The sequence below is a fragment of the Apostichopus japonicus genome, chromosome 13, assembly GCF_037975245.1.
Source record: "Apostichopus japonicus isolate 1M-3 chromosome 13, ASM3797524v1, whole genome shotgun sequence".
Lineage (NCBI taxonomy): Eukaryota > Metazoa > Echinodermata > Holothuroidea > Aspidochirotida > Stichopodidae > Apostichopus > Apostichopus japonicus.
Genome location: NC_092573.1, coordinates 729,525 through 752,703, shown reverse-complemented (window position 1 = coordinate 752,703; position 23,179 = coordinate 729,525). Strand labels below are relative to the sequence as shown.

General features: G+C 38.0%; 1 protein-coding gene across 1 annotated transcript; it reads right to left on the bottom strand.

The window, feature by feature from the left end:
* Positions 1-6,467: 6,467 nt before the first annotated feature.
* On the bottom strand, positions 6,468-18,659 carry LOC139979006 (C-type mannose receptor 2-like). Its single transcript, XM_071989645.1, has 6 exons — positions 18,502-18,659; positions 17,197-17,347; positions 16,382-16,666; positions 11,211-11,392; positions 9,588-9,738; positions 6,468-8,563 (listed from the first exon to the last, which is right to left on the bottom strand). The coding sequence occupies exons 1-6, from the start codon at positions 18,600-18,602 to the stop codon at positions 8,282-8,284; spliced, it is 1,152 nt and encodes a 383-aa protein (XP_071845746.1). The 5' UTR covers positions 18,603-18,659; the 3' UTR covers positions 6,468-8,281.
* Between the last annotated feature and the right edge of the window lie 4,520 nt (positions 18,660-23,179).

Below are 23,179 nucleotides of genomic sequence, written 5' to 3'. Positions count from 1 at the left end.
GCTTTTTTAATAACATGCACCTGAAGAAAATTTGTTCTCACATCATATTTTGTATAAATCTCATCAGCAGATAAGAACTCACCCTTAGAGTTTATCAGATCGTTAACATATAATATACCATGTCTTTGCCAATCTTTATACAAAATGCGTGTATTACCCACCTTAATTATATATATATATATATATATATATATATATATATATATATATATATATATATATATATATATATATATATATATATATATATATATATATATATATATATATATATATATATATATATATATATATATATATATATATATATATATATATATCACGAGACAGAACGAGGTCACTTTACATCAAGGGTTACAGCCACAATTATGTATTAACTTATAAAGTATATATTCAGCAAAAATTTGCCTTTATTTCTAAGAAAGTCATGGATGAACTGCATGTCTCAGCAATTATTAGTTGGATAAAAGTGAATATTAGATTCTATTAGAGGAATTAAGGTCTGCATGTTATCATATTCTTTTTGTGATATTCTATCGAATTAAACTGAGGTGCCGAAATACTGTTCCATGTGACTGACTTAGAAGACTCATGTCATCCCACTCCCCCTCCCGACCCCCTCCCATCTACTAGGTTTCACGACACTTTAAAGGTTAAGAGTACATGGCTTCGTCGGGACTGTGTTCCATATCCTTTGTAGCATCATTTTGCGTTTGGCCAGCAATTCCCCCCGTCCAAATCAAAATAATAAAAAGGGACAAAACGTCCCTTTTTGCAATTGTATTAAGGAATTCGTCATACTTTCACATACAAAGACATACACATACATACAAACCAAATACAAATTTTTTGCTAACAGTGGTGCATTGTAACGGACATTTACGGTAAATATGAGAATAGGTTACTTAGTTTGGATGATAGCGTTTTGAGATAAATTTTCCGTCTCAAGAAATGCTCCTTCTGCATGGACCCTGGCTACAATTCAAACATCTACTGTCAGCGTTATAGGTTGCTTTTACAGCGATCACTCCTATATATCATACGCGCTTGTTTACGTGTTGCTAAGGAACAACGAATGCTGTCGCCTGCCCCTCGTGTCTATGTACATTTGTGTACATTCCTAAAACAAGATTACGCTATTCTTTATCTCTTATTTTTTTTCTCTGGCCCCTCCTTGTTTCCAGCCCAACCTCTCCATAGTTGCCCGTAAGTTCCATTGACCCAGGTCTCCGAAGCTGTTGTACTTGACCAACTCTCATCATTGCCTGGTTTTCAGTAACACATATTGAGGAGGGGGGTGGCAGCCCCTATCGTAAGTATTAATCCTTCGACATTTTTCAAACGAAAGTTTCTTCGTCGATTTTAGTTCATTGTTTGAACCTCTTTCCCATTTTCATGAATTATTGATTTGATTTGAGTTAACGATGTCTGCAGTCAATGTCTCTTCCAGCTCAATATTGTCAACGATTTTCACAAAAGTCTTGAAAAATAATTTCAATTCATTCCTGACATTTGTATATCGAAAAATCGGAAACAATTCATCTGAAATCGTCTCCAATCTTCTTACAATTGATTGCCGACCAAAGAGCTTGTTTATTTGACCCAGGCCATTCACATATATTCCCCTGCAACACTTTTAAAGCGATATGCTGACTACGTATATACACTCAGGTTTGTACACAACAACAATACGGTTAATTCATCAAAATGATGGTTCTCCTTGGAGAGGGGAGGGACAGGGGTGGAGGAAGGGGGGGGGGGGAGAAAACATCTCTAGTGCTGAATATATAATACAGCACATATCATCACACAATGTCTCCATAATTGCTTAAGAGTAACATAAAAGTCATGTAGTATAGTCTTGGGATGTATAATCGCGCAGTACCTACTACATCCCTTGTAGCAAATGTCACCATAGCAACGAAAAGTAAGCGCCCTTTTGATTCCAATACAGCAAATCTGTCAATGTGTTCTGCATAAAACTGGCATCAATATTTGGGGGGGGGAGGGGATTGGGGGGGGGGCTGGAGTGGGAGGGTGTCTAGGCCCAAAATCATCACCAGCCAGTCAACTTTCCTTCTGTGGGGATCAGGACCAAATAGGAGACAGAACAAATCTGGAAGTGAAAAATATAGGATAAAGAATAGTCTTACTCCACTGATAATATAGATCTACAGGCGGGAAACATAAAAAAGAAATGAAGAAAGGAAAAGAAAAAGAGAGCCTGCATCGCTGTCAGACATGTGAAGTTGTAGTTAATTCTTCATCAACCATGTGTATGAAATAGTTGAACATTGCTATATTCATGTGATAACATCAATGTTTCTCCCAGCTGAAACAGCATTGGCCCATGATGACCGACACTGTTGTATCCTGCCTGTTTTTTTTTAAATATATATATATATTTTATTTTAGGAAACACAAACTGGTCGTCGACTTCAAACTGGAATGAAAGTCTTATCTTGTAATTCATGCAATGCATTGTGACGTGCGTGCGCTACACAACGCGATATGATAAGTATGATGAGGTTAAAAGAGAGTCCTTTCGCGGAACTGATATATACAGAAGTCTGGTTAAGAAAGGTGATATGAATTAGCACTACAGGCATAAAAGCAGACCGGGGATCGATGCATCTGTTAAATGAAGTAATCGACAGTCTGGATAGATAAGTTCATTAACTTTCCAATCGCTGGGTGTTTTGACCGTTATAACCTTTTCGTGAAACCGATTCGCTCTTCTTTATTAGCATTAACTGTGGGTAACCATTAGGTAACCAATAAACGAAGGTCCGGTATGGAATATCATTGACAAGATTGAACAAGGTTTTGGATATTCAAAGTGACTTTGCCTCTTATTCTGCTTTGATATTAGAGTTACCGTCTGTGCATGTCCATGACCTTAATCTGACGAAACTGTTACATATCCCTAAAAAGGCAATATTTAGTCATAAAGTTAGATATGATACTACGTCAAATTTCAGGTTGGAAGAACTTGAGCGTGTATTTCAATAAAGATCCCTCGACGTCAACAGAAACACGTAAACAGAACTATTAACATTTTCGATATGTGATAAACAACTAGGAATAATTTGTATCATTGTATATGTGTCGATTCAATTCGTTATAGTTTCCAAGAAATTACACTTTAAGTCGTTACTTACACATCTTTGAAAGCAGCTGAAAATAAGCTAAACAAATCGAATCATTGTGCTGAGGCAGCACGATGCTTTCTTGAACATCACAATATCACCATCATTGTGCATTCTGGGAATTATACATTCATAATGCAAGCTAACATTTTTTTCGAGTAAACAAAAAGCTAGCGAAAGACTTCATTCATTTAGTCCCTGTTGCTGTTTATGTGATGTGCTAGAAGAATGTGTTTTTCACAGACGTAGGTATATAGAGTTCACAAAACAATTGATCAAACAATTTCCGGCTGGACATAACATCTGCTGTCCATTACTCAGTTACTTCTATAGGGTGACTACTGCACATAATATTATATATATATATATATATATATATATATATATATATATATATATATATATATATATATATATATATATATATATATATATATATATATATATATATATATATATATATATATATATATATATATATATATATATATATATATATATATATATATATATATATATATATATATATATATATATATATATATATATATTGGCAGGCAGAGGATTGTCACTATATCCCTCAGTCAAGGTAACCGGTATGTTCAAATTCCTGTATAATGTGAAATGTTCACACCCACACACACACGCACACAAAAAACGCTTGCATGTACTGACCGTAAAGTAATATTACAAAGAGGGGGTCCCCTTGTATTAGCTAAACGCAGTAATGGTTCATTGTGTAAGGTATATCGGCACATTTCGACGGGCGAGGGAGGGCAACGGGCGGGAGGGGACGAAAAAGGGACAGTGTTGGGGTTTTATCAGCGAAGTATCACAAAGCCGGTATATTTTCTTTTCCTATAATTAGTGTAATGATGAGGAAAGAAGCTAATCAGGCGCGTATCCAGGATTTTTTAACCCGGAGGGCGCGTATTACTATCTAAGCGGAGCGCCACCATCGGTTGGCGCGCAGCGTACAAGAAAATTTCTGGGTTTTATACCCCCCAGATCACCGGAAATGGCACTTCTCGGGCTTGAAAATGACCAACGAAATGTACACTTTTGCCTGTGAACCAAGTATTTCCCAATAGTTTTTTTTTTCTTCCATCCATAACGTTTTGAAGATTTTCACCAGTCACACATCATGTTCGACCTCATCGCTTCTCCCGTGGGTCATTGCTTTTGTAGGTGATTCTACGTCGCGGCCCACAATACCCGACAGTCCCACTTTTGAAGGTTTTAAGCCCGTTATTTGTTCAGAATTTGAAAATTCACATTTCTCGTGAATAAACTCACTTGAAAACATACCTATAATGTTACAAAAAATGTCATCTTAGGACAACCAATATAGAAAAACCTCCTTCAACCCCTAACAGACCGGTCAAAATTACACGAGTATAGAGGGAACTCAGGGAAGTATGATGAAGAAGGTTGGTTAGGAAATTTTCGAAATTTCAGACACAGTTAATTTATTGGTTTACAAATATTAAACCCTCTTATAACGGCTATTATAAAACTTGGTTGAAGGAAATGGAAAAATAGCAGATATTTCCGAAACCGAACACTACACACATAGGCGTAGGAGGCGGGGGGGGGGGGGCTCCTACTGAAAGAAAAATAAATTGCAATGATGTAGCTAAAGGAAGTGAATAATTTAAAAAATATCTCCTTGATAATTAAAATAAAGTTCTAAGCTTGGCCGACTAATTCGCCATTACTAATGTAAAAGAGAATTTGACATAATTGGACCTAATAATGCTTTTTCTCCATAATACATTCCAATTGTTTACATTAGCATCCCGCGGTATACTGCGCAATTTCCACGGACCGTACGGTACACGATGGCATGCAATGTAATACCCGATGCTTGCTGATATGATATTGACACCAACATGTTAAAATTCAGGTTATATTTTTCGGGCAAGTCGTTACAGCCCCAAAATCAAATTGAGTTCCTATGACTACACACATCGACAGTTTTGAGGCTGTTCATCCTGGAACCGCCATTTTCATGCTCACTGATATGATGTGATATCTGCTGTTTGCTTTACAAATTCGAACAGGCGCGTAGCGAATGATTTGCCAAGGGAGGGGCGAAGCCTGTAGGCAAACTATCTAAGCGTAGCGCCACCACGAGTTGGTGCGAAGCGTACAAGAACATTTTGGCCGAAAATGCATCCCAGATCGCTCGAAATGACACTTACCATGCCTTGTAAGTTGCATCTAAGCATTTTCTATTTCGAATTTACTAGCGATATCATAACAAAAATATCCTCGGGGGTGGGGGGCGGTCGCCCCATTCCTGAAATGCGTCATGTTCTCCGACGACTCGGTCGAGTTCGAGACCAGCCACAGTTGGTTTCATAGCACAATTGTTTAAGGCGTCCATACACACACACGTGTTATGATAGACCATATATAGTATTTATATAGATACATTAGTGAAAGAGGAAAAATGGAAACGTCAAAAATGGAGTTGTCGGTGTAAGGGGTAGGGTGAGTCACACTTTTACGAAATCATTGATCCGTCATTGGCTACCCGGCCATGTGTATGTAATAGGGATCGGCGCTGTAATGATGTCACTGTTCCTCTTTCTCTTCCCGGTGTCTTGGCGTTTATCTTCTACTCCCTTCTTTTCTCCCTTTTCTCTCCTTCTTCTTTTTCTTTCCCTTCCTTCCTCTCCTCCTCCTCCTCTTTTTCCCCCTTTTTTCCTTTTTCCCCCTCTTTTTTCCTTTTCCCCCTCTTTTTCCCCTCTTTTTTCTTCTCTTTTTTTTTCTCTCCTCTTTTTGTTACCCGGGGGGCGCGCGCCCCCAACGCCCCCCCTGATTACGCACCTGCTAATGGTATATAGATCGCGATATCCGTTATATATACTGCTTTTCTATAGGGGTTTTTCTATAGGAGTTTAACGCGTATATATAGGCGTATTCCCGTATTAACCGACAGTTGATGTGTGGGTATATTCCACCCACTCCTTCCTCACCGTTCTTGTGTTGCACCCTTTGATTAGTTTTCTATAGGTGTTTTTCGTTGGTGCGATAGCGTGTATAAGAACCGACAGTTGATGTACGGGCATATCCCACCCACTGGCGGATCCAGGGCCTTTGTTTGGGAGGGGCCAAAGTGGCATTAGGGTGATATGGGGAAGGGATCTAAGGGGAGGGGGTTCCCCCTCCCCTTTGGAAAATTTTCTATTGCTGAATGCCCTCAGATGCAATTTGGTGCGACAAAAGTGTACAATGGTGATGTAAATTTACTTCTAAAAAAAATGTTTCCCAGGTGTAATTTTCTAAAATATTTATAAAACAAAGTTGGGATCATCTTTCTCAAGAAATTTTATTTGTCATAGGTTATAAATTTCTTACAACCAGCCTGTAACTGCAAAATGGTGTTAAACTGTAATTCCTCATGCTCATACATTTACATAGCTCCCAACTCTTGAGAAGGCAAATGCTGGTCCATGCCACGAATCGCCGTCCTGGGGGAGGGGTATAAGGGGAGGGGGGTCCCCCTCCCCTTTTGGATTTTTTTTTTTGGAATCCTGGTGATGCCTACATGTTAAATGGTGGCACTTAGAAAGGCTTTTGTCACCCAAAATTTTCTGAGAAATATGCATTTTTTTGTGTGTAACATCAATAAATTGAATAGTAGGTGATAATTCATTCTTTCCCGTGGCATGAAAATGTTCGCTGCTCGCCCCAATGAAAAGAAATATAGGCTAATTTGAGATTCAAATGATGCTGTAAAGGAGGTTTTATACTCGATTATGCTAAATGCTAAAGAAATGATGGTTGCTAAGTCAAAATTTGATGCAAATTTTTTATGTATACTTGACAATTACAATGCGGTTTTCGGACGCTTGTGCGGGTCAGGGGGTTTGGGTGTTAGAATGCGGGTCTAATTCCCGCGAATTGCGGGTCAGTTGGGAGCTCTGCATTTAATTTTAAACCAGAAAACGAAAAGGTTTAGACTAGTCTACCACTGCTATTCCTCTCGATTTTTTAAATTTCCAATCATATGATTTAGCGGATGTTCGGAAACACTTTTTGGCTCACCTTTGGGGGGGGGCATGGCCCCCCTTGGATCCGCCAGTGATCCCACCCACCCCTTCCTCTCCGTTCTTGTGTTGCACCCTTTGATCAGTTCACTGGCGCCGAGTGCCAGGCTGGTTCAAGTACTTCATCGAGCCCTCTCGTGAATGTTTTCATTCTACTCAATATAGCCTATAATAAAAATTAGATTAAACCATACTAAAACCCACATTTCCCGGTCCCGATAAGTGACCCCGATATATATAATAATATATACCTATATATCGACATAAATATATATATATATATATATATATATATATATATATATATATATAAATATATATATATATATATATATATATATATATATATATATATATATATATATATATATATAATTTACATTTATAGTAGATACATCCAATAGAGTTGCAACAGTTACCAAATTGAAGTTCGTGGGTGTGTTTGTCGGTGGGTGGACGTGGATGGGGGATGGGGAGGGGAGGGGAGGTTAGGGTGTTAGGCTAATAAGATAACGAGGAGCAAAATACCGAAACGAATTAACAGGAATAAACATTACGTCTATAGACTGTGCTAAATTAAAAGTAGCTTAGCTAACTAATTTGAAGGAGAGGATATTTCAGTCTCGAAGCCCATGGGCTTTTACCCAGTTTTCTTGTTGGCTACGAATCTGGGCTGACGACGGAAGGGCTAGGTCCTTCGGAACGCAAACACATTGAGTATACACTATATTGTATTTTTTCTATTTTATTATCACAACATCCCACTATGAAGCTTAGGAAAGTTTGTTAACGCCTTAGTTACACATTTCTGTAACAGATACACTAAGCCTAGCTTGCTTTGCATATATTAATTAGGGCGGGTGTTGTTATAGTCAACAGTAATAGACTGTAATTACCAGCTAACAGTCTGTATACAGACGTTTATGTCGTATCTGCCTCTCACAATGTCAACAACAGTTATTACACTGATATATCTATTAGATTATTATCATTTCATTTTCAAATAACAGAAAAGTTAAATATTTATTATCAAACTAAAACATGTGTATTTGTTTTCTATTGGCAGGATATGCCCTAGATAGAAGGTTGTTTACATATGAATGGGCCAATCAGAATCCGGCTTTGCTCATTAACGTCATTCCATTTTCCCACGTCCTTTCTATCCCAAATAAAAACTCCATCTTCTCGCTGCATCAAGTCCTGCCTGTCCTGTCGAGGTTCAGCGCGCATCCAATTAGTGTAGTCTACTGGAGTTCCATCGGTCCAAACAAAGGTTCCTTCCTCATCCTTGTCGTTCAAACCAATGTAAACGAATGGAGCCACGGAAACAGGGGCCATCTGATTCACTAGGTCATCCTGAGAAAAAAAAAAAATCGAAACATTTTTCGCTTGTTAGTTTTAGGATCTACAGTGCCGAATGGAACTCATTTCCTGCCCCAATCTTCTTTCATTAGGACTATAGTGGTTATGAAAAAGTCACGCCGTTAGAATCACCATTCTCAAAAGAATAGATATATTGCATGCGCTCAAATAGAAGTCACCAATAAAGAGGATCCGAGCACGAAACGTCGTAGAAGTTGATGCGCCCTCAATACCAGTCTTCTTTCATCAATGTGATCATGACAATGTTACTTTAAATGAAAATCGTAATGAGTTGGAAAATTAAGAACAGTGAAAAAACATCCAGCCTCCACCGGGATTCGAACCCGGGCCTCTCGCTCTGTACGCGGACACCCTAACCACTAGGCTATGGACGCTGATTGTATGTCCAGAGGTTCGAAACCGGTAAGGAAGGTCGCAACTCCACTATAGGCGTTTGTCACCTGTATCGAACAATACTAGTTCTGTTTTTGGTGACATAATTTGCCATAATCTAGAGATCAAAAATGATGCTAACCAACTCGAAAATCATTTGTGATTCCTAAAGCCGGATCTCGAAAGAGATACTTTGAACGGACTTTATGTTAATGAAATGGAGGTAAACGACAAAGGCAAATGAATATATATAATTGAAAATCGTAATGAGTTGGAAATTCAAGAACAGTGAAAAAACTTCCAGCCTCCACCGGGATTCGAACCCGGGCCTCGCGCTATGTATATACATCAATCGAGACTGTAACCGGATGATCATGACGATATTATACGTCAAAGTGATGTACCTTGGAAAGGAAAAAAAAGATATGGTTTCGCTTAAAGTTGTAGCCCTATGTATTATCATGGAGGTAACCTCCATGGTATTATCTATAGACGTAATCAAATATGCCACGAGAAGCGACTATTGTGACGTAATTAATCGCAAGGGAGTCACTTGCATAAGTTGCCCTTCTTTTGTGGAACGCGAATATAACAATACTAGGACTTTCAAATAAGTCATTCTTACCAAGTAGAAAGTTGTGGTATCACGTGACAATCTCCAGAGGTCTTTGACCATTTTATCTTCTTCCTCACTGTGTATAGATGTCAGATGTGCACCTTCTTTCACACAGTATGCTTCCGCCCCGTTCCAATTATTAGATGGTGTACCGACGTAACTGTAGGCAAATGAATATTCATTGTTTTTTCTTAAACCAACACAATCTTTCTTAATGTAAAACTCACAAGGCCAAGGTTGGAAAGCCTAAATCAATACTTCCGGTGTTTGTAGAATGTTTTAAACGCTGTTTATATTCATAATTTTAAATACTGTTTTTCTCTTATAAAGATGTTAGTATACTTATGGGAAATAAGCTTGCTGGTGAGTGATTTTCCATCAGAATATCTGTCTTTTAATACATTCAAACGTACTCGAAGAATATGATTGTTTTTTTTCTTTCTTTCTAAAACGTATAAAACCATCTGGCTTCTTCAACATGGATAAAGTAGGAAAACAAGGGGGTGGAGTGTGGGGGGGGGGCTGAAGAAAGGACGAGAAAAAGTTAGGGAAATAAAAGGGTAAAGGTAGTTATTATTTTGTAATATCGTTTTTCATACACTTCTCTACACCTAAAACAAAACAGAAAAGCTAACAATTAAACTGAGTAATATTGTAAAAGTGACACGCATAAAAGTTACATCATAAGGAGAAACAGAAGCTATTCGAAAAATATGAAAATCCTGAAATTTTTTAATCTAATCTAAGTCTAATCTAATTGTTAAAATACCAGACAATTAAATGTACATAAAAGCGCATACAAATATATACTATATAAACAAAAGGAAAACCTATAAATAATTATTAAATACACATTCAACAGATTCAAACAGCAAAATGTGTCAGATAGAGGAAATAGTGCGCCCTCCTCATACAGGGACGTTGGAAGCCAGGTTGGGTCCCGGGAATACTTATACTACGGGGTCCTCTTTTTTGCACTCTTCGGTATCAATTTAATGAACATAATTTATCTTTATTCCCATTTCCTAGGTTCCCTCCATATAACTTTCCGTCTCCCCTCCCATTGACACAGGATCCCAGGGATATAGTCCTCGCCGCCTTGACACCACCCTTTTTGTCAGGGCCCCTCATTGACACCGGATCCCCGGGCTATAGCTCTCGCCGCCCCTGACAATCATTCTCGTCAGGTATGTCATTAATAGAAAATGATGCCTCTATAACATCGAAGAGGTTGAAACAGCCATACACATATCAAAACATGTGTGAACCCTTGTGGCGACGGAAATGGTTAGTTGATTAAGTAAGAAATTCTTGAAAAGGATTCTCGAAAGAAGTTTGATTAATAATTTCAGACGATTAGCGATGTTATAACATTCCGTCCTATTTCCCCCGATATTCTAGGTTCCACCCCACCTCCACCGGTTCCCCATCTCCCACCTTAAACAATCCCACTCGCCCACCCCATCCGAGGTTTATTATATATACAAGCACTTAATTTGAAGTATATGAAAGACTAATCCCCGATGTATAAGAACGAATTGGTTATTGATCCGTTTATAACAACTAATTAAAATTATTCATGCACATTATTTATAATTGTTTAAAAAACAAAAACAAAAACAATAGACTTACAGGTAACAATTGTTCTCCCATTCAGTCCAAAAGCTCGGACAGGCTGCATACGTGGCCGTTACTAAGAGAGTTAGGACCAATAATCTCAGCGCCATTTTGAAATGTTTCGGATTCAAGACTAAACTGAGACACTCCGACTTCTCTGCCCGAATCATGAAAATATTTCTACCAGAATCTGGAATCGGTCATTGTTATTATAAGCACATTTTGAAGGTCAAAGCTCAAAGTAACTTTAGTTCCGGTTACAGGATGTGATTTTTATTATCGGATGTCAATGGTTTTGCAATTGAAGAAGTTATAGAGCTATACAGTTCAAAGTGACGCAAGGTTGTATGGAAATCGATTAGTTTGCCGAAAAAATACAGTAAGAGAGAGAGAGAAAAACAAACAGCTAATTTGAGAGTTATGTCTTAAAATTAACTGAAGGTCAGATATTTTCAAGTTTTGTGGAATAAACGAGTACTTGTATTAGACGTTATTTTAATTTTTGTCACGTGTCGTATATTTTACGCTTATATCTCATCTATTGATTTTATCACGTAAACGATAAACACATGCACGGAAAATCGCCACTTGTTAGTATAACGGCATCTGACGTCACGTCACATGAATACTAATTCTGAACAAGATGAGTGCAAGATTTTGCGTTTACTTTTGAAATTCTAAGTTTAAAGATTTGTTTTTTTTTCGATGTATATTATTCAGTTTTTTGTAGCATGGTTCTCTTTTGGGGTTCTATGAGATTTTTTTTACGGAAAAAAAAAATCGCTGTTCATGGGTTAAAAAATTTCCACGTGAGAAATAAATAAATAACAAGTAATGGCTTTGACGTAAACCTGACATTAAATCGTTTCACTAAATTGGTCATTTTGTTTACTAAAGATACAGATAGAATGAGAGAGTAACTGCAGAAAATAGTCAACATTTGTCGGAACCCATTTAGATATAATTGGCGCTGGCAGCTCGTGCCACAGACCGATGTGTTTAGTATAATACCTATTACATTGGTACAATTGTTTTCTTTACTTTCCTAAAATGTACAATTCATTGCAAATGAGATCAGTGCTAAGATTGAGTCAATAACGACGATGAGAATAAATGGAGTCTACAAATTATGATTCGAAGCTTGCTAAAGTGGTTTGGGTTTTACATCCAGGAGCCATCCACTTGACAGATACAAGCCATTCGGTTTTTCTCCATATTTAACTAACTGGAATGGCGGCAGGTTATATCATTATCAGTTTATAATAATGATAACTCCGTCCCGATTGTAACACGCAGCATAGGTTATGCCGGGTGGACACGTCTGTTATATTAAAATGCTAAGGCGATCGGCCGTGTGTTGATGTAATTTTCAGGAGTAAAACTCTGTTGTGACAAAAAAAAGTAGCAAACCCACAAATGACTTTCACACGTATTAGAAGAAGTGGCGAAACAGAAATAAAAAATTTCCTCGTTTCTATCGATAAATTTCTTTGAATATATCCATCTATAATATTTATCCTGTTTTAAAAGGATTTTCAGGGGGTGGGGTGGGGTGGGTGTTGGGCGGATTGCAAAGTCGGCAATGACTACAACACGGATCTTAAAGTCAGTAGTTGCTATTACAGTTAGATTCGTTCAACACGCAGCATATAGAGCCTTTGTATTCAAAGCCGAAGCCAAAGTGAATTTATTAGGTCACACATCAGGAGTTTATCAATGCTAAGTCAGAGCTTTATAAACGGCTCTGTGGTAAGTTATTCAATACCGTCTATCATTACCTTTCGGGGAAACATTTCATAATGTATAGCACCACAATTAGAGTAGTGCAAGTCCTCCTGAAAGGTTAACCATTGTCGGAAAATAGCCCTAAAAGGAAACCTACTGTATTGACTTCTTTCGGCATTTTCTAAGTCACTATCATTCTGTCTGATGCTTGGATATTGAAGAGGATGAAATAAACTACTGATGGTCTAAAAATGTGGAGGATTGTAGTGTTTTAAGGTATGTTAGAATGTCTTGGGTGAAACATGAAGATTCTGCAGCGAGAGCTGGCAGATGGTTTGGGGAGCACTCTGCTAAACATTGCGCTGTTCTAGCTCAAACGAATACGGTGGCAAAAGATGTATGAATGTACTGTGGTAGCCCAAGCCATTAGCTATCGTATGGTGGGTAGGACATGTCAGTTGAAATCTTCTATCTATGCTCTAGCGGCCTTGGAAAGTGGCGAGTTTAGTGTGTAAGTCAATGGGGGTAATTGTTGGTGCGACACCATAACTGTAGTTTTGATTTTTTTTGTTTTTTGTTGGGAAAATGACAAATGTGTGTAGAGGGCGTGATCATGATTTACAGGCAGAGGAACTGGGAAACTGGCACCTTACAATTATACACTGAGACTTTTGAATTTTAATAGCGACCTCTTTCTTGTTAAGTTTAATTTTGTGAATGATATTGCTGTTTTTCAATGCCTGGTTCACCAGACTCCTAACGATATATTATAAGGTTGCCTATAAAACTCACTGAGAAAAGTTTCCTCACCAATTTTCGCTCCTGCAGGTATTATTACCGTAAAAGTTCCCCCTTCCCTTACAACAAAAAAGGAAGGAGGGAGGGAGTGAATGAATGAATGAATGTTCTTTCAAGTTAAGAGTTAATATGTTACAAACGAGTATGGAATTTAGCTTTTATGTGTGTTAATGAGGGGACATTAAAGTGTGCAACATTTGGTCAGACAGGGCAATAAACTGAACAAGTGTTTCTGTTTCCGAAAAAGTATTAACTCCACTATGTGTTTCTGCAATTACATGAAGCGTTGGCAGGAAGTATGAAGAAGTTCATTGACACTCCATTGACTAAACGGAATTTTAATCATGAGGTTATCGAGTATCTTAAGCGTTTCCGAATAATTACAAGTTTGAAAGATCGCATTTTATTCGAAAATACTTGTGCTGTTATTGGTTGTAGGAAATCCGACAACTACAAAACAAAATACTTCATTCGATGAGTCCCTTTACTTATTTAGAAAAAGAAAATTAGGAAAAAAGAAAGAAAAGGCAAGTTATAGCCACTGTATCAATAATTCATATCTCACACCAATACTTGCGAGAATTCCTTGAATAGTTCAGTTGATACCAAATCTTAGGATTCTTGCGCTGCTGCCATTGGTTATATAAATGTTTGTGGGGGTGGGGTGGGGTGGGGTGGGGAGGAACCAGTGTGGGAGGGGAGGGGAGGGGTCGAAGCCGAAGATGTAAAAAGATCATGCCGTGGCCAAGATACAATGTATAAGAGACATACAGTAAATTTTGCGATCGTTATCTCCTTAAACTTACATGGTATAGTATATTGCTATCGAATACTATAACCCACAATCACCTCCGCACAATCTTCATTCCATTTGTGATATCGAATGGTTAATACTGTTTCATATGCAATACTTAGGGCTCGGAAGAGTTCGAAAAGAAAATATGGCGACCATGCAGGGCTAGGACTGTTAAATCTATTTATTTTAACATTACTTTGTTTAATTCGACGGTCCGAAAACTTACTTTTTATTGCGTGACCCAAAAGTGTGTCGCGAAATAATTTCGGTGAGACCAGGGGATTTTCCACAGATGTAGGCAAAATTATCTACAGTTTTTTGGAGCTTGCCGCGACGGAGATAGATTAACTTAATTAATTTTTATATCAACTCTCTGGTAGTCCACTGCTCCGTGCTTTCATGCATTCTAAGTATCGATTCGGGTGGGGTGGGGTGGGGTGGGGTAGGGAAGGGGATTTTATAGGGTGGGGAGTGGGAAGTTCTTGGGTAGTGGGACTAAACGTTTGCGGTCCGCTGGTTTTATTCATTGGTAAAAATTGCCATTTGCAAATATTCTGTTACCAGAAAATATGACACATTACAATATAGTATGTAATAATATTTATATACCAACCTTATTGTTTAATTTCACTATGTAAAGATGAACAGAAAAAAGAAGAAAATGCAAAGGTCTCACCACCTGGTGTAACAGTATAGGAAGTATAGCATCACACATTTGCCTAAATGGCAGTGCCCCCCCCCCCACCCCGCCCTTCCCCCTCCTCTCTCGTCTCATGATCTTGCTAGCCTTCCATAACAACGGCCGAAGCTTCACCATCTCGCAAAACGAAATAGCTCTCCCTATATGTCTTATCACTCCTTGTGAAAATTCAGCCAGGGTTACACCCACTCCACAGGTCACATATCGAGACCATTCCCACGTTACCATATGAGTGAAAACAGCTGAGTAAAGGTTCATCGTGCTATAAATAAATCCTGTCGCTTTATATCACATCTTATTACTTCCATATGCCAACGTTAACACAACAATGAGCCTCGCCACCATTTGCGATTGTTTATCTAAAACACGCTAAATAAGTATACGTCGGGGGTATGTATTGGAGGACACTGGAATGGCAAATAGGAACCATATATACTGTTTCCGATTGGACATTTCCTCCACGACAACATGATCAGACCGGACCCTTTGCACACGGCGAATAAAAATATTCCTAACTTGATGTGAACTAGTTAGTTTTAGAGTAACCTGAACTTCCCGCAAGGTTTGCGGGTACAAACGCAGTATTCAAGCACCAACAGATTGGAAGTGTTAAGGGAATGTAATATACGTGCACACTCACGCAAACACACACGCAAAGTAGTGCGCCTGAGATAACTATATTAAACGTAAGCTAAGCCATTTTAACATATTTACTATATACAAGCTATGTGGGAAAGTAAGGGCGGAAAGGAAGGTGCAATCGTTATCTTCTTTAACTAACATTGTATAATATTGCTATCGAATACTGTAACCCACAAACACCTCCGCAAAATCTTCATTCCGTTGTGTGCGATCGTTATCTTACTTCCTTCCCAAATTTTTAGTAAATACTGTTTTAATCTTAAGAAGAAGGAAAAAAAAAATCATTAAGAGGAAGGACAGGTATTTGCCTTTCGTATCCAAACACATAATATATAGTTTAATTTATTATAGTAGTACTCCTTAAACAAAGACAGCACTTTCTATTTGCATACGAGGTTATCCATTATCGCTGCGTATGACACTTTAAACTACGTATCTTACAATTTCTCCATGGTCACATCACATTCTTGTCATAATCTATTGTTATTTACAATCTAATGATGAAGTTAGCAAGCATTTCCATCATACTGCCTTCTTACAGACAGATGGACCGATCAGGAATCTACTTCGTGAGTTAACGTCATTCCATTTGCCCATGTTACCCCTTCGATCCCACATGAACACGCCATCTTCAAAAAGAGCTAATTTTGTGTTTTGTTGCTCCGGGTTCCTCGGCAGCCAATGATCTTGTCCGAAGTCGTAGGTCGTTCCATCGGTCCATTTAAACACCCCATCCTCCTCTCTATCATTTAGCCCAATGTAAACAAATGGCTTTCGTGAAGCTTTGCGCATCGCCTTCCAAAAGGGACTCTGGGAATGAATAAGAAAATTGTTGTTTTTAAAGTACAGGGTTAGAGGACTCAAGTCGATTATCTTTGGGACTCGGAACTCGGACTTTATTTCCGACGAGTTTGGACTCGAGCTTTGCTCGAGCTAGGACCCACTTGGACTAGGACTCGGTGGACGATTCCAATCGATTCAACAACAATGAGTTTTTGGGGGACAAATTTATATAGATCTTCGGAATGATATTCTTGTATTGAATTAAACAATACCTTATATAGTTTCATCCACCCTATAACGTAAAGCTGTAGCTTTACCTAATCGTCTACAAAACCTCGAAATTGTCTTGTTTTATTTTTGAAGGGCACCAGAACATTTTCAACAATCTGTTGAGCCTATAAACCAAGCTCGTAGAATAACTGACGGTAAGAGAAATTCTTTTGCAAACGCAGCCACATTAGGGGGGGAAATCGGTTGTTTGGCTCATAAGCCAAATGGACTGCCAACATGCTTTGTATATCATACAATTATGTAATCATTACAAATATAAATCTAACCTCAAACCAAGTATTTTCGTCCCTGCTTTTTCTCCATAAGTCTAAGACAAACTTGTTTTCTTCTGCGCTGTGTATCGACACAAGATGGGCGCCATTTTGCACACAATTTTTCTCAGCGTCGTCCCAATTCATCGCCGGTGTACCTGTGTACCTGATAGAAGAAAAAAATATATAGCTCTGAAAGAGACATAATTAATTATTAGCAGTTACATATTTTGTATTTTAAAGAAAGAAATATCCACCATGTCAATCAAGATGAATTTTTTATTTTAGTTTTATTGTTGACTATCATGGGTTTAAAGAAACATTATCTTTCGTTTTTACCTCAGAGCCAAGTTGTAATTGCAATGAAGAATATGTTCCAGTCACAGTGATGCGCACAGGATTTCAAAAGGTGAATATGTGAGGGGGGGGGGCGGGTGAGGGTGGCCGTGGCGAACTTAAGTCCCCGGCCGACTGATTTAAGGCAGGACAGGAACCTTTATTGAATGGCAAGGGTCAAATTCATGATATTTAAAAGGACGCGGTGTATCTGACTCTACATGGAGGGTGGGGTGTCTGGAGGTCCTTCCCCCGGGAAAACATTAGCAGTTTAGACGTCTAATGGTTCATTCTGTTCATTCATTGATTATAAATTAGGTTTATATTTAGGCCTATATCTGTAAAGGTGCGGTCTATCTCTTCTCCGACGTATTGAAAGTAATTCCCCTACCGTCGGCTAAGTAGTTCACAATATATTCTCTTCCAACCCCCCCCCCCCCACCCACCCACCCCTTCCCTCTCGATACCAACTTGAAAGAAGCAAAATATATCTGCGGTAAAGAATTTGATCCCTTTCTTCACGTTTCAGATGCTAGTTATGGTTTAGACTCGGATGTAGCGGGTAGGGGTATGGGAGGAGGATGATGTTCCCGTTAATCAGAATATATTTGTTTGTATTATTTCTTGAATGTGCTTGCTTCATATTAATGGGTACATAACTAAACTATTAACAATATAATTATATAACTATGAATTTATTACTATGTTTCTTCTCTCATTCGGGTTCTTTTGAATGATGTATGCAACTTTAGAAAGGTAAAAATTGGCTATGCTGACTTCACATAATAAAACAATGGTTTAACACAAACAATGGTATAACAATGGTATAACAACGGTAAACAATGGTAAAACTATATATTGTATATAAACAGTACAACATTTATGACGGAAAAAAAATCTCAGAAAGCATTTTAGTTTCATAAAGCAGAGAGCATGATAAAGTTTGAAACCTTTTTCCAAATAGGGTCTTATATATATACTTACATATAACAGTTATCACGCCATCTGGTCCAAAAAGCAGGACACTCCGCAGAAGAACCAACAAGAAAAATTGCAAGAATACTGATAATTATCCGCAAAGCCATAATAACTGCTTCGTTGACAGGTAAAACTTTATGAGAGACTTCTTGGTCAATTTATTCCAATGACTGTAATTGCCTTTCAAGATACATTTATATGTCTTTCAACAAAGGGTTTCACGCATGCGCATCGGTAGGCCAATCATAACCGCATCGACGATGCAATTTTTACTTTTGTATATACAATGTGGCCTATCGTATTGATAACTTTTTAACAGTATTTACGTTGCTATGGAGCACACGCTGATAAGAGGTCAGCGCAGCGCAAATCGAGGTTGGTTTAACAAACGCTTGGTATGGAGCTGGTTGATCGTACGGAGAGGAAGGGGGCGGGAATAGCGAAGGGGAAGGGGGTTGGGGAGAGCGAGGGGGGTAGATAGCGTGGAATGCGGTAGAAGCCCCTTGATAGACACATTTTAGACTATGGTAATTTGCAGATATTCAGTTTCGAGTCAAACTTGTACGCTGTATAACGTGCCATATATGTGCAGTTAGAAGTAAATATATTGGTTAATTTTAGATGATAATAGTCGTCAACATCATGTTCGGCTGGAAATATTTCTCACTGAGGTTTTTTACAGAGATGTGGCTTTTATGTTACATTTTCGACATATTCTTGAAATTACGACATTTATTTATTTTTATCTCAAAAGAGCAATTACTTGATCTTTGCCTGAAATTTCTACTTTTACTCTAAAACTTCGATATAATATATCTGACTTTTTTTATCAGACTTGTGACTATTCGTGACGACATTTTTATATAAGACGTCGAAATTGCAGCCTTGTATCGAAATTGATACTGCTATGTCGAAGAGACTTATAGAGACTTGACTATTTTGATTGCCTGGCCCTTAATGTACTAATGTAAACGATCAAGCACTGTCATCGCTAGTTAAAAACTTGGATCGTAGGGGGTGGAGTGGGGGGTGGGTGGTTAAACAGCCCTCTCTGCCTCCTGTTCATAGGTGGGGGGGGGGGGTAAACAGCCCTTTCTGCCTCCTGTTCCTACGCCTATGATTTGTCTTACTTTCACATCTAACGTTGATTTCGTTGAGTATTAATAACTGTGTAAATAAGGACCCTTATAGTAAACGGTTGAGGTAGGGCAGTGATGGATGGGGAACCAAAGCCCCCACCCCCCCCTCCCCAACCAACCCAACCATGAGGTCTGTATGGTTATGAACATTTGATTGCTCTTAATTAGAGTGTTAATTACAGTTTAATTGCTGCACAAAAATAAAATTGTATCCTGTATATGAAATGTAGGCCATAGTGTTTTGTTTCATTCTCAAACCTCATACCTTATACCATCATTCCTGTCGCGATCTTTGGTAGGCATATTATGTTTTCGTAGCTAGAAAAATATCCAGCCTTAATACAAAATCTTTAGCGGTTTAAAATGTTACCTTTATTACTCGCCAGATTATTCGACCTGCCAGCTACCCCCACCCCCACTTCTCCGCACCCCATCATTACAACGTATAGCCTATTCGTATAACCCTCTCTCTTTAATCTTACATGACCCCATTTACGACGGCAAATCTTTTTGGCGGTTAGATATAAAACTACTGTACACAAAATTGTAGAGATTCTTACAGGTGGAAGGTCGACTGGGGTTGATATGGATAACGCTATATATACCTTTACATTTATGTATGCGATTAGGGGAGCACTTTTTCTATCGTGCCAGATCGAACCCTCCCAACCAGTGACGTAACGATTAACTTGGGGTCCAGGGGCTCACATATATAAGATGGCTCTGCTGACCCAATTGCGAGACCACACTTGATCAGTGAGAATCGATTATAATATATTCTTGATTGTGTTGATCCAGTCATATCTTGTTATTATGCGCATCGTGTTTTTTTGAGGCTCGAGGGCCCCTAATGATCCGGAGCCCCCCCCCCCCCAACCATCACACTTGAGTCACGTCTCTGTCCATGCTCCGTTAATGAATTACAATTTGTTTTTGTAATGTTAGCTTTATGACATGGACTGTACCACGGAATATATATAATACACTGGTTATATATGATCTACACAGATCTCTCAGAACCAACTATCATATTGGAGACAAGGGTGTACACCTTAATAAATAGAAACACTTCCAGTCAATGCACCTTAGTGTAGATCGTGCCTGAATCCCAATATGTGGATGAAGCCCAGGATGCGTATCAAAGTAAATGTTCAAGTGATGTTGAACTCAATGTCAAAATGGTATAATCATTATCATGTTTGGAAGTAAAGTTTGGTGAGGTAAAGAAGTAACATTCTAAACACTAGTTTACATATACTTCCTCTGAAAATGCACAATAGGTCAATTAGGTTAAAGTGAAAAGTCGATAATCGATTTGAATAGATTAAACAGCTTGTTCAACACTTCAGTAATAAATTATCATCATGCTTCGTCTACTTCGCGCTTCCTGTTGTTGGTGACGCGAACTATATTAGAACTATTTGGTAAACAAAGTAATCTTATCACTGTGTGAAGTAATGTACTACATTATAAATGGGAGTAACATCTTCTGCGTATAATGAAAACCAATTAAAAACAAAGGTTTATTGGTCTAAATTCATTCATAGAAAGTAGGATCATGTGATTATGGACAGAAGAAAAAAATGACACTCTCGCTTATACTTTTGTTTAAATATATTTTGAAAAAATGTTAGATACTGACCATCTATCTTTGATACATGTGCCTTTGATTGAATGATTTATTTATTTATTTATTTGATTGATTTGATTGGTTAATGTCATACTCTGGAGTCTGTTTCTGAGAGTTTTATGACCGCTTGCGATTGCCATCATATTATCTTTTTGATAGTTTTCTTTTTCTTTTTAAACTTTCTCACTTTTGCTGTCAATTTCATCAATGTCTCTGAAATTGGTATTGTTTGGCGAGTTATAATATTAAATGGATTATAGCACTTCATAAATAAATATCGTATCTAACAATGCAGCAATATTTCCATATAAATTGCATATATTTGAAGGTTCTTCTGTTTGGTTGGAAAACCATGCATGTAGTTGTGAAGGAACAACCATTATAAGATGCGGGTGACCATGGCATTGCTCTCACATACTATATGCTTATCGTTTCTCTCAAGGAATTTCCCCCTCACTGAGGTATTTAATTATCTCCGTGTCTGAGAAACCAGTGTGAATGTTAGGAAATTACTGTTGGAAACTTTCTTTTGTAACATTTTAAAATTTGAGGTCAAAACAACTTATCACCTCACAGTTCAAAAGATTGATAGCAAAAGGCCGGACGTATTCGAAGTACACGCCCGAGTTTTCACCTGCTACGACAGGTCAAAGGTCGAGACCCTTGCACTGAAAGCAATGGCAGCTCCCTGCATACATGCAGTGACTTGGCCTGCAACCTTACAACTCACATGCCAATCCATGCATGTGGCATCAAAGTAAGGTAAGTTTACTATATACATTGCTCTCTAGTCACTGAATTATAACTTATAGAAACCTCACACGAAGCACGAATAATTCTCTTTAGAATTCCACAGTGCGAACTTTATCAGGAAGATATATGATTTGTATTTGATATTATTGTCGCATATCAAAGCCTGACCGGAGGGAGGGGAGATGACTGCTGTTCAGATGGGGAACAGGCCTGGGGACCGGGAAATATGGGCATAAAGAATGATTGTTTTGACCATTTTCATGAAGAATTCTAAAAGAGGGCACACCGCTGTGTTTATCTTCAAAGAAAGTTTCATTCTTTTGGTCATCTACATATGATCCCTTGACGATTCTCATTGCTAATCCCGATATTACGTAACAGCAATCCTTAGATTTCAACCCGGATTAACATGCTATGTTGCAACTTTCCCTCTTCAAGTTGAGGTCGCCAAGGTTCCATCAAGCATTTCGTTCGTGGGTGGGTTTGTCTGTAGGTCCGAGGATTTGTATGGGCTACTGCATATACGTATTCATAAAGAGAATTCCCCGTTTCCAATTTATCTTTTACATTTCTATCAAACGATTTTGTGTATAAACCTTGTATTGATTAACAGACGATTTCCGAATTATTGGTTAAGCTCTGCTTATTTCAGATGGTAAACGAATTAGCTAATCAAAATATTTCCTTTCGTTTATGTAACACCTTCATTTCAATAAATTGTATTTCTTGGCAGACTTTGCGGTTAAGATTTAAATCGTTTCAAATCCACCTCCTCTCACAGACGTAATTCGGATATCAATAACGGAAATTAACCCTTCCCACACAACTTTACAATTAAATACATTTCAAATAATGAGAAAGATATATTCTGAGAGTTGGACATTTTATTGAGGAAAACCACAACAGCAAAAAAAAAAAAGAACTAAATATTTTCTCAGGGCAATAGGCGTTTCATATTTGGATGAAGTTGCGTATTTTCACTGCAGAACTGCTAGGTTCAGAACAGAAGATTTGTTTCACATGCATGAGAAGATCTTTTTGGATAGTTTAACTAGCGAAGTAGAACGTTCCATAAAACTGAGCTGATTTAGATTTACAAATGACTTATAAGAGAAAAGAACGTTGTATTTTTTTTGGCTAAGAACGCTTCTAGCAGAGTAAG

What these genes read in the sequence shown, in the direction of transcription:
- LOC139979006 (XM_071989645.1), bottom strand. Translation starts at nt 18,602, where the DNA reads ATGGCTTTGCGGATAATTATCAGTATTCTTGCAATTTTTCTTGTTGGT. An exon ending in ACGAAAATACTTGGTTTGAG is followed by an intron (nt 16,667 to 17,196) that starts GTTAGATTTATA and finishes ATTCATTCCCAG; the next exon opens with AGTCCCTTTTGGAAGGCGAT. An exon ending in TGGGAGAACAATTGTTACCT is followed by an intron (nt 9,739 to 11,210) that starts GTAAGTCTATTG and finishes ATTTGCCTACAG; the next exon opens with TTACGTCGGTACACCATCTA.